General features: G+C 44.0%; 1 protein-coding gene across 14 annotated transcripts in view; it reads left to right on the forward strand.

Moving 5' to 3' along the window:
• Positions 1-12672, forward strand: part of ANO5 (anoctamin 5) — a 74495-nt gene that overhangs the window by 45035 nt on the left and 16788 nt on the right. For all 14 annotated transcript variants that reach the window (XM_086894138.1, XM_086894136.1, XM_086894133.1 and 11 more), the window contains 3 exons: positions 792-897; positions 987-1047; positions 9921-10072. In XM_086894138.1, the coding sequence (XP_086750264.1) occupies positions 792-897; positions 987-1047; positions 9921-10072 (319 nt within the window). The remainder of the gene's footprint in view (positions 1-791; positions 898-986; positions 1048-9920; positions 10073-12672) is intronic.

The following is a 12672-nucleotide window of genomic DNA, read 5'->3' on the forward strand; positions in this document are numbered from 1 at the left end:
ATCAAATTGGGATCCAGTATCTTAGAAGCCACAGTTTGGTGGGTTTATTTAAATAAGCATAGTGTTTGTTTTATCAGAAGTCCATACATTTATTGTATTCAGGGATTCAGGGTGGGGAGAGGAAAAGAGAGTTGACTTTTTGTTGCTGACTGCTTTCTATAAGTAGGCTTCCATAAAATTTTGAGTTTTAGCCATAAAAGATGACTAACAAGTTAAAATTCTAATCTATTCTGTTGAGTAATGTAGTTTTGAGACTTGTGTTTTAGCTAGGTTAGGAATTCATCTGGGAATACTGTTATACATATTGAGATTTCTCTGGATACCAAAGGACTATCATAGGATTCTTAGGATTCTAAATTTTTCCTGTCATTAAATTGAAGTAGCAAGTTTTACTGCAGCTGTCAAAGCTGAAGTGGTCTCTCTGCTTTTAGAAAAGGTGTTTTGATATCATTGCTAACCTGGTGAGAAGCATGGTTTATATCTTGCCTGAAAGCAGTGCATGTGCAGTACAGCTCCTGACAGACTCCTGATTTATTTCTGGTAGAGCCAAAAAACCCATTCTGATGGAACTGTTAGTTCTACTCCTTTTAGCAGCTGCTTCACTCTTGGCTTGCCCTAACCAATCAATGGTTAACAGCAGTGACTGTGACAAGATGTGGCATCTTTGCTGTAAAGCTGCAAATATTGAGCTTTGAACAAATCAAGCTCCTATTTATTTTTTAAATAAAATTTCATATAATAGCATTTAAGATGCTGTGGAAACAGATACTTTACAATGTTTTCCTCCTTAGCAAAGAAATCTGTGACCCTGCAATTGGAGGAGAGATTATCATGTGCCCACTTTGTGACCGAGACTGTGAATACTGGAGACTAAATACCACCTGCGAGTCCTCACAGGTTTGTATTTGGTTCTGCAGCCACTTGTCATTTTTGTTCATCCTGAAAACTGTCTTGGTACTGACCTGTTCCTGGGTATTCTGTTGCAGTATTCCCATCTGTTTGACAACGTGGCAACTCTTTTTTTTGCCATTTTCATGGGTATATGGGGTGAGTACGTTTGATAAGTTTTATGTTCAGCAGGAAGGAGATCTTGGCAAAGCTACTGAGGGACACTGGAAGTGGGAAGAAGGGAAATAATGGCTTCACTTTAGTATCCTGCCTCAGATGCAGAAGTGACAAATGAGTGAAATTAATTTAAAGTTACAGAAGAATGAAGATTTAAAAAGCCCAAGCAGACATCTTGGATACTGACACTAGAGGACATGAACTATTGAGCGAGGGTCCCCAGAAATCAGTCACACAGCTGCTTTCGTGAGGCAAAAAGCCTTTATTGCGGGGTCTTGACAACCCTTTTATAAGCTTCTCTGATCAGGTCACCCTGATTGGTAGAAGGAACAAGACAAGCCGATACAAGGTGTCACCTACGCTCCACCAAGGATCTTTCAGCAGTGCATCAGTGGCAGTTGGAAAAAATCCATTTATTTTCCCCATAAATACAAAGCATTAATATCTGGTTCAGGAATATCCAGATGCTGCCTGTGGAGAATGTCAAACCACAAATCCAGGACAATCTCATCCTCTGGGGCTAGAGCAGCGATCAGCATGCTGTCAGCTCACTGGAGGAGTCTCCAGCAAAAGGAAAAAATGGCAGGCAAAATAGCCCACAGTCTGGACTGAAAAAACTCAGAATCCCCGGGGGGGTGGGGGAGGAAAAAGAAGGTATTACCTTCCCGCAGCTGCGTGATTTCGATGCCGACTCCCATGTTTCAGGCCACCAGACGTCGCTAGAGGACATAAAATATTGAGCGAGGGTCCCCAGAAATCAGTCACACACACAGCTGCTTTCTTGAGGCAAAAAGCCTTTATTGCGGGGTCTTGACAACCCTTTTATAAGCTTCTCTGATCAGGTCACCCTGATTGGTAGAAGGAACAAGACCCCTCTCATCCCATTGGTGGGATAAGAGAGAAAAAACATGCTCAGAACATCTGTGCCTTGTTTTGGGAAAGTAATTCCTTATTTACACAAATAATCCTTGAGCAAGAATGGGTTCCCAAGACTTTCTCTTGGGAACAGTCAGCATCTGAGAGCTTGAAAATTCTCTCAGGTTCAGAAAATCATGCCCACATCTATCTCTTTTTTTTTTTTAAATCAAAAAAGAAAAAAAAAAAAGAAAAATAAGCAAGATGCCTGCTTAGAGGGACCATCCGAGTGACCACACTCATCTTCTGCATCTGTGTCATCACTCAAAGGTTCCTCCACTTGATGATCTTCCTCCTGGTCACGGCTTGTGGTTTTCCTGTTAGCTCGGTTCTGCCTTTGGGATTGCAGGCCAGGATGGACATGCTTTGTAGGTACCCAGTGTACCCCAGTATCTGTGGATACACACACATACTCATGACCCGAAGCAATAAGTTCAAACGGGCCTTCCCACTGCTTGGTAGTCAAATTTCGCACCTGAACATTCACTCAGGGCTGATGCGTCTCGCCTGAAGCCTGCAAAGAAAGGTGATGGTTTAAGATGACAGGGTTATTTGAATTCTGCAGCACCATAAGGTGATTGGCCATATACAGAATTTTTGCCAATCAACTTTGTGGGGTTTCACCCTGCATTCCTTGTTTTTGTTTTTGAAGAACCTGCTTCAGAGTACCATGAGCACGTTCAACAATGGCTTGGCCAGTTGGAGGATGCAGAATGCTGAATTTGTGTGAAACACCTCACATCTGCATAAACTGCTGCACTTTCTGTGAGGCGTAAGCAGGGCCATTATCGGTTTTCACAGTAGAAGGTATTGCTAACACAGCAAAACCCTGCCTCCAATGGGCAATGACATTGCATGGTTTTTTCTTCAGTGTGAGCAGAAGCCCACATTGCAGAGGAGGAAGTGTCAATAGACACATGCAAATACTTTACCCTGCTGAATTCAGCAATTTGGGTAACATCTGTTTGCCAAATTTCCAAGGCCTTGAGACCCATAGGGTTTATGCCCACCAGTATAGGAGGAGCAAGCGTGTAACAATCATCACAGGAATTGACAATGTCACTGGCCTCAGTTGGAGTCAACTGAAACTGTTTTTGCAATGTATGTACATTTTGATGAAAGAATTCATGCAGTGCTTTGGCTTGTGCTAGTACATCAGGCTGAGGTGCTACCAGTGCAAGGTTAGCCAACTTTTCAGCCCTGGCATTACCTTCTGCTATGGAACTTGGCAGATTGGTATAGTTTGTACCTTGCTCTTGAACCAAATCTGGAAGGGCGACTACATTTTCTTTTTGGAGGGACCACTGGATTTCCCAGATGGGTTTGTCCCCCTGCCCCAGTAAAGGAGGTGTGGGGCACGGCGTGCCCTTCACTGCAGTGGCCCCCTTCAAAAATCTGTCCTGATCCAAACCCCCAAAGCTGCCAGTACATCCCACCCCCAGAGGTTAGCAATAGCTGTGGTGACATAAGTCCGAACTCTAGCAGATTGTCCCTCTGAGTTCATGATCTGCACAGGCCGCTGGCTGTTGAAATATTGGGCTGTTCCACCCAATCCTGTGACAGGCGACTCCACAGGATCCAGAGGCCACTGCAGAGGCCCTGCAGAGGAGGACGGGATGGTTATGTAGGCACCCGTGTTGATCAGAGCTTGTAGGTGTGTTGCTAAAGGACACGTAATGATTCACATGGACACATCTCAATGGTATGACAGGAAAAGAAATAACTTTATTTTCTGACTCCAGTATTTATAGATTCTTGACAATGACCAGGGATTGGATAACTAAGTTACCACCTTCCCAATCACACTGGTTAAGTGAAACATCCATCAAAGACATTTCTTAGAAGGAATGTGTAAACACTTATGTTTATAGTTACTTTCCTGGGAAAGTAACTAAAACTATGAAAACAAGATCAGAAGGTTTAATTTTCATGGCGACATAGGTGGATCTCCGGCGGGGTGGCACCAGGAGGGCACAGGGTACACCACATCTCAGGCCTTCTATTGGTCAGGGTTGCAGCACAGTGTATCTGAGGTGGTCCAGTCGATCCAAAGCAGCCATCCCCTCGACACCAGTCCACAGTCCTAGAAACTGAAGACTTGAAAGGCACAAGTTGAGCAATGCATGTTTTTTCGGGGATAGTTGTCGCACTATAGGGAAGAGTGAGAAGCACGTCACAGACTCTCTTGTGAGTTGTACAGGAGAGCAAGGTTTATTACCTCAGATCTCCTTTTATAGACTGATACATGAAAGTACAGAAAGGTAAAACTCTTATTGGTTAGTGAACTAACATATTACCATCATTGGTCAGTGGGGTACACCACCCCTTGACCTTCTCTTGCAAGAAAACAAGAAACTGACAAACAGCACCTGCAAGGCTGTGTTCTATCTCTGAGGATTGCTTTAATTCCTCCTTATGATTTCCCAGGCCACTTTCACAGGCGAGACTGAGAAAATTATGCGGCCTGCTTTTCCACAGGCACTGTGCTTCCTGCTTTTGCTCATATTTAGCATCCGTAGATAGTGATGGGAGAGGTGGGAGTGGAAACCATAGCACAAATCTGTCCCGAATAATCAGCATCAATAAGTCCCAGATGCACAATGATGCCCTGAAGGGTAGCATTCGATCTTCCTATTAGGAGAGCACTTCTTCCCTCCCACAGGGGTCCATAGGCATCCAGAGGAACTCTATGCACTTTGCAAGAGCTCAGGACTACTGTTGCTGCTGTGCAGACATCAAGTCCAGCCGAGCCACAGGTGCTGGCCATGAGCTGGCTAAGCAAGCCTGTATCAGCTTCAGGATGTGGGGAAAAGCTTATGTCCGAGCGTGTTTCCCCAATGCACTCAGCTTTGCGTTTCCCCAACATGCTCAGCTTTGCATTTCCCGAATCTGGCAAAGGCTGGCCTTTAACATCAAACTTTGCTGTGCAAGCCTCTGCATAGTGGTTTGGCTTTCCACACCGAGTGCACAGAAATGAGAGAGCTTTCCCTTTCTGCTTCTGTTTTCCCTGCTTTTTGGTGGCTTGTGCTGTCACCTGCTTCTGCTGCTTACCTTTTGGCCCTTTTGAGGATGCTCGTAAGGCAGTAGCCAAGGCAGCCATCTTATAATCTGTGGTGCCAATGTTAGCACAAGTGTGCACCATCTGTGCTAAGGACGGATCACCTGGGAGAGCCTTTATCACCCTCATACAGTAATCACTGTCATTGCTTCTTGCCAGCTGTGCAACCAGTAGCTTTCTCAATTCAGGTTCATCCACCTGCTTCTCCACAGATGCAGAGGGTTTTTCAACAAACTACATGTACGGCTTCTTAGCCCCTTGGACTATAGTAGCAAACTTCTGCTTTGGAGCTCACAGTTCTATGGTTTTCAGCAGAACTGCAAAGCCTGTTTTCTGGCATTGATATAGCATCTGCGGGTGGAATGTAACCTGGAAATCAGGATCAGAAAAATTCCCAATCCCCGTCAATAGATCTGTTCCAACCCCATACCTAGGGTCATGGTGAGACAACTGACTATTCCATCCAGCTACCTGTGTGGCCAGCTGACTCCAATTAGCTTCAAAGACTTCAAACTGAACAGGCTGAAACAACATCTGAGGTGCCTAATGTCATATGGTACCAGTGGCTTAGAATGAAGAACGTGAATCATGTGCATTACCTCCTGAGACCCCAGGCCATATTGTGTCACCTTGTCTCTAATGCCCAACACAGTTTTAGTGGATAGGACTTGGTGTGTGTTAGGCAGCCCTGTTCGAGGATTTCCCTTTACCACAGGAAAAGCCTGTAGACCTCCTTGCGAGGTCACAGCATCTCTGTGATCCTGCCCATTAGACGTCACAGGAGCAGAGACAGGCACCCAGCTGGAGCTTGCTTCTCCTGTACCAGACTGTCTGTTCCTGGCAGAATCTGAAAAATTAAGGGAAGTCTCTCCAATTCCCCTACACCTTTCAAGGAATTCCCAATCCTCCATCTCCAAGGCTTTCTCATTTACCTTGTATCAAAACTGTCTGGGATCTCTGGGACGGACTGTGACCTGGCATGGGGGAAGTGTCCAATGGGCACTGGAGTGTGGGCCTTCTCAGCGTCCTCCACTCCGAACAGACACTCGCCCCGACGAGCCAGTGTCACCGCGAGCCCCTGTGGTAAACAAGGGTGCCTCAGATGCACCTGCCCCGACACCCGTGGCACCAACTGGGGCGTCCCCCACCGGATCCGAGGCAGGTCTGGCGTCTGAGCCCTGCCCGCGGTGGGGGGTGAAGGGCGGTCTCTGAGAGCCGCCTCTGTGGGCGGCGCCACTCCTGACAGCCCCCGCCGCCACCGCGCTGGCCGCGGGCCCCGCGGGCGAACCCGATTCCAACAGCGGACCTGTGTCGGCCGCAGCGGCCATTGTGCTGCCTGCGCCACTTGTGTGCCCAGCAGCGTCGCTCGCGCCGTCGTCCCCCGCCCGAGGCGGTGGGGGCGGGGGCGGCAAGCTGTCACAGGGGACTGCAGCAGCGTCGGACAAGCTCCTGCAGTTTTCACGGCTGGACCGGGGCCGGCCGTGTTTCCCCCAGCCCTGCGTGCGTAGACCTTCCCACTGGTCCCTGCTGCCGCGGCCGCGGCGGCAGCCGGAAGCGCGCTATCCCCCGTGTGAGTGCAGAGCTGACCCCATCTCCTTCAGACATTAAATCAATTAGTGTTCCGACTGCGCCAGCCGGAGCGGGAGCCAGCTTTGCTCCCTCCACCGTGGGAAACGCCCGGGGGATACTGTGTTTTCCTTCATCCCGCGGTTCCCCGAGCCCCGGGCAGGGTGACTCCCGCTGAGTGGGGGGGAGTGACTGTCGCAAGCCAAATCTCCCGTGTTCCCTTCCTGCCGGTCACCCGTCCCGTGGGACTCGGACAAAAGGGCACCCACCCCCAGGCTAGAGTCGCAAAGGGATGGGGCTGGGGAAAAGATCCCCTCTAGGCAGTCCTGGTCTGAGTTTGATGCCACCTCCTGTGAGTCACGGTCCAGCAGAACGGTTTCTGGATCGTACGGATCTCCTCCGTCAGGGCCTGTGTCTGAGACATCGCGAGATGAGGCACTGGAGCTCGCGGCTTCTAATAGACATGAATTTCTTCCAAGGGAGGAGCAGTTTCGCATCTTCACCCTTGCCAGTAAACACCAGCTGATACAAGGTGTCACCTACGCTCCACCAAGGATCTTTCAGCAGTGCATCAGTGGCAGTTGGAAAAAATCCATTTATTTTCCCCATAAATACAAAGCATTAATATCTGGTTCAGGAATATCCAGATGCTGCCTGTGGAGAATGTCAAACCACAAATCCAGGACAATCTCATCCTCTGGGGCTAGAGCAGCGATCAGCATGCTGTCAGCTCACTGGAGGAGTCTCCAGCAAAAGGAAAAAATGGCAGGCAAAATAGCCCACAGTCTGGACTGAAAAAACTCAGAATCCCCGGGGGGGTGGGGGAGGAAAAAGAAGGTATTACCTTCCCGCAGCTGCGTGATTTCGATGCCGACTCCCATGTTTCAGGCCACCAGACGTCGCTAGAGGACATAAAATATTGAGCGAGGGTCCCCAGAAATCAGTCACACACACAGCTGCTTTCTTGAGGCAAAAAGCCTTTATTGCGGGGTCTTGACAACCCTTTTATAAGCTTCTCTGATCAGGTCACCCTGATTGGTAGAAGGAACAAGACCCCTCTCATCCCATTGGTGGGATAAGAGAGAAAAAACATGCTCAGAACATCTGTGCCTTGTTTTGGGAAAGTAATTCCTTATTTACACAAATAATCCTTGAGCAAGAATGGGTTCCCAAGACTTTCTCTTGGGAACAGTCAGCATCTGAGAGCTTGAAAATTCTCTCAGGTTCAGAAAATCATGTCCACAGGATACCATAAAAATATCATAAGCATTGTGTACTCATAACTGCTAAAATTTGATTCTTTCCTTCGTGACCAGAGGGGTCCAACCTTATGCAGGTCATGTAAGAGTCCTCTCTGTTCAGCCCTGCACATCATCAGTGTCCCAGTGAGGGAATGGGGAGCTTTGTCTCCTTTCACTGGATGGATGGTGGTCCATCACTGCCACTGTATTAGCTGTACTTTTGGGATGAGGAAATTCTACTCCAGTGAAATTCATACATTTTAGTATGCTTTGCTGATGTAGAAATAGGTGGATTTCTGGCCTCTATAATCTTAGATACTTTTCCAGACTTCTAAAAACTTTGTGTTGAATATGTGTTCTTTTCTTCAACTCTATGAAGGTTTATAAATTCGGGATAGCATAGTTATTGTTTTTTATTTTCTTAAATACAGTTCTCTTGTTTTATACTGTTTGTATGAAATGTCATAATTAAATCTTCAACTTGTTTATAGATATTTCGTTAACTCACAAAGATTCTTGTGTGCTAATAGGAAACCTGTGTATTTTTTTATCAGAGGATCTAACCACTCACTTCTTTCATACAGAATTATTTTTTAAATCTAATAAGGTTTTTGTTGTATGGCTGTTTTACTAAACTTTTCCTGGTTTCTAAGAACTAGCATTTGCATGACATGGATTAGTCATTCAGGAAGAACCAGCCAAAGAATTTAGAACTGCAGAAGATAAGGTTTGCTCTGTTTGTCTAAACAATAAAACTTCCCCAGTTCAAATAAGAACAATCAGATTACAAAATGTTTACATTTTAAAGTAGTTTATAAAGAGCTCTAAAACTGTTATATAATATTATAAATTTTATAGTTGTTTATATATGAAATCAGTTCTCTCTAGGCCAGCCCAACTCTTGATCATATGAAAATCATCAGATGTTCACTGTCTTTAAAATGACCATGTGTCCTGATGTTTTTCCTCCAAATCTGGGAGGAAACCTCCAAAGTGGTTCCTCTAGAAAACAAGTTCAAGAAGCCTCTCTCCCCATCAGTTCAGGAGACATAAATCTTCTTTGAGAAAAGTGGAAAAACATTAATTTAACAAGCAAAGTACTCACAAACATGGAAAAATTAATAATATTTAGCAATGGAACCTCTTGTTGTTCTGAAGAGATGGCAGATTCAGAAAGTCCTTTTCATGGAGTATAGCTCAGTTCGCTCAGTCGCTTATCGGTCCCTCCTGCGCTGGAAAATGCAGTGTCCTGGTCCCCAGTGGGCCACAGGTGTGAGCACCCAGTTTTTCAGTCCAGAGCAGGCTTGAACAGTTCCAGGAAAAAAGAAAAGCCACAGTCTGGGAAACTTTTCTGCCTCAGCTAGCTAAAAAAAAAAATAATAAGTAAAAGCAAAGGAGAGCTCTCTCCCGCTCCCTGTCCATGCTACTGACAGTATGCACCGGGAGAGAGAGAATGGTGAAGCTCTTATCTCTATGTTTTTGAATACAGCTGCCTCAGACATTCAACCGCTTCTCCTTCTCCCCCCTTCTGCTCTCAGATCTAGTTTTAAAGGCACAAAACTTATTTCTGGGCTAAACAGACAAATGGGGATACAATTCAGCATGATTAAGTCACCCTAGGACACCATGATACCAAACAAGCATCAAAAAGCAACAGAAATATTTCAACATATTATTTGAAAGCTGTTCTGTGTATTTGTTGTAATAGTTATTTATGTGTTACAGGTTTATACACAGCAATTTGTGGAATTATCAAGTTCTTTTCTTAATTCCGTGTTGCTTTTTGCATACACAGAGTAGTTAATTGAACATGGTGACCATAACCATGGAAATACCCATATCTTGTCTTGGCATCTTCCTTGTCATCCACTTCTGGAATTCAATTTGCCAATTAATCACTGGATCCATATTGTGATCTTATTTGTGAACTATAGTAGGTAGTCAGTAAAAATCAGTGAGTCACACTGAAAGGATAAATAATAAACCACAGAAAAGAAGCCAGTGCAGATGTTTAACTTGGTTCATGAACTTGTTCTCTTCTTCCTTGGCTCTGTTTTTACCTTTGTAAATTGTAGTTACGCTTTTCTTGGAGTTTTGGAAAAGGCGGCAAGCAAGACTGAAATATGAATGGGATTTGGTTGATTTTGAAGAGGAACAGCAACAGCTTCAGCTGAGGCCTGAGTACGAAGCAAAATGTACCCGAAAGAAGAGGAATCCCATAACTCAGGTATGAACATGCTGCATTGATGTGTGTGCAAATTCAGTTGTATGATGAAAGTTTCATAATAAGGAAGTGGATATATTAGATCAGAAAAATAAGGGCAAAGTTTATGGCTTTTACCTGTTCTTTTACAGCATCTTTCACAATTCAGGGTAGCAGTAACTGAAACTTTCGTGCCTTTAAAACCATTCTTTCTTATCCCTACACAACATATGAAGAAGCATCATGATCTAAAGTGGTAAGTTGGTCTAGCTGTGGTTTTGCTTCTGATACACAACCACTTTGGGGACCACCAGAGGAGTGAAAATTGCCGAAGTCCTTTCTCTGAAATGTAATTGAGATGCAATTAGTGACCCTACTTAACTCTGTTGCATACTCTATATAAATAATTTATATTAGTTGTTTTCATTTAAAATTATTTTAGGTAGTAGTTATTTGACAAATTTTGGGATCAGCTGGTTGCATTCCAGCACAACATCGACCAGCCCATTTGATATATTTTAAAATCATCTTTTCCCTTTTATAGAATTGCATATAAAGAGCTTATTGTTGCTAATCCTAGTTAGATAACACAATCTTTAAGAAAGAAATAGAAACATAGCCAGAACGTGAGAAGAGTCTTTATTCTATAAACACTAGCCCTGTCTTTCAGGGCTTGTCTTCTTAATCATTAGGAAATACATATACTTATTTTTCATGAGAGTTTTTCCCCTTCCATACACTGCATTAATTCTGCTGTTACAACTAGTGCTGTGTACCTTGCACAGAACTCTTTGATAGCAGTACACTATGTTTAAGAGTGTGTCGCCCTGAGAATCAAGCCTTTCGATATTGTTTTCATAATTTTTAGCTACTTTCCCAGAAAAGTAACTATAAACATAGGTGTTTATACATTCCATTAAAGATATGCCTTTTGATGGATGTCTCTCATGGCCAGTGTGGTTGGGAAGGTGGTAACCTGACTATCCAATCCCTGGTCTTTGTTGAAAACCTATAAATACTGAAAGAACAAAATAAACTTCCTTCTTCTTTCATCACACTTCAAGCTGCATCTGTGTGAATCATTTCATGATTCGACAGTGACGAGTGTAGCTCTGCTGAAGTATTAATTTCTGTATGTTCAGGAGAGCAGGTTCAGGTAAATCAATTTTCATTAGTTAGCTCTACTAACTGAAAGCACATGCCTGCCAGTTATGTGTTATTTACTGATTTGCATCCCTGTGTATGCTCAGGCTCAAACCCCCCCTTCCATGGCTGCACAGGGCCCAAACCCTGCCAGACTGCTGTGGTTGTGCTGCAGCTGAGGGCAAGAGCTGGGGGAGCTTTGTCCAGCAGGCAAGTGCTGGCACTTGTGTGCTCTGGGAGAGAGGGTGATCATGTTAGGACAGTGCAGTAGTGGGCTGACTGTTAGCAGTGTTTGTGTACAGAATGGACCAAAACCTTTATCCTGGTGAGGTTAATCAGCTGTACCAGGGCACAGCCAAAGGCTAAGGTATGTTTGTATATCTGTCCTAAGGGAGAAGATTGTACTCTCTCCAAATTAATCCAGATCCCTTAGGTGAGATAGGGTTTGTGAACTTCATTTAGGTAGGAAGTAGAAATGGACTGTAATACGCTTCTCTTACCTCAGTGTGAGATACCGCACTCCTCTGTACTTTCTAAGTATGCATTAAAAATTGCCATAAAAATTCAATGACTATACAAGCCTTTATTTTATGACAATTCAATTTACTGACTTGGGGGTTTTTAGAAGCTTTTTTGCAGCAGGGTTTATCAGTGATCCTTATCAGTACCCAATTGTAAGCTAACTTGTACAGGTAATAGTATTGTAATTTCCTTCTGTTAGAGCATGTGCTATACCGAACATGTGGAAGGTCAGTGGTTTCAAATAAGTTAATTCTGCAGTAACCAATAAGGTTATGTGGGTAGAGGACAATCACCTTCTTATGTCCCACAGCTGGTTTTGCTTCACTCAGAAAATTATTTCATCATTATTCATGATTCAAAGTTTTAAGTGTACTGAAACTTAAATTGCTGATCTTGAGGCTATCAGTAACATACTTGTTCATGGTGCTAAACTGTCTAATTAGATCATTGCTAAAATCTGAGTTTAATGATCACAATATAATTCTAATTTACATAAATGATGAAGCATTTGATTCAAACTAGGCTCTGTCATTGCACATTACTGCCTATTATTATATTTGGGATTGCAGCCATTTCTAGTACTCAGTGCCACTTTGCTCAAGAGAAGTCTAAGCATTCTACAGTGCCTCGTCCCACAGATTTATCAAATTCAGGTTATTTTTCACTAGATCTTCTTCCACTTGCATTAGTTCTTAAAGAGACGATTCTTTTATAAAATATGTACTCTGATATTTTAGGAACTAGAATTAGTTGCAAAAACTTTACATGAGCATTGAAAATTGTTCATGTGTTGTCTGGGAATACTGGCATGGCTAAGACCCAGTTGCCTGATGCAGTGGTAGAGCTTGGCAGCTATGTTCATAGCCACTTCTTCAACTAAAAAAAAACAAATAAAATTGAAGGATTGGAGAAGAGCACTGTCTGGCAGACTGGCACATCCGAATGACAAGATTTAAGGA

Source organism: Cyanistes caeruleus, chromosome 6 (genome assembly GCF_971803275.1).
Source record: "Cyanistes caeruleus chromosome 6, bCyaCae1.hap1.1, whole genome shotgun sequence".
Taxonomy (NCBI): Eukaryota; Metazoa; Chordata; class Aves; order Passeriformes; family Paridae; genus Cyanistes; species Cyanistes caeruleus.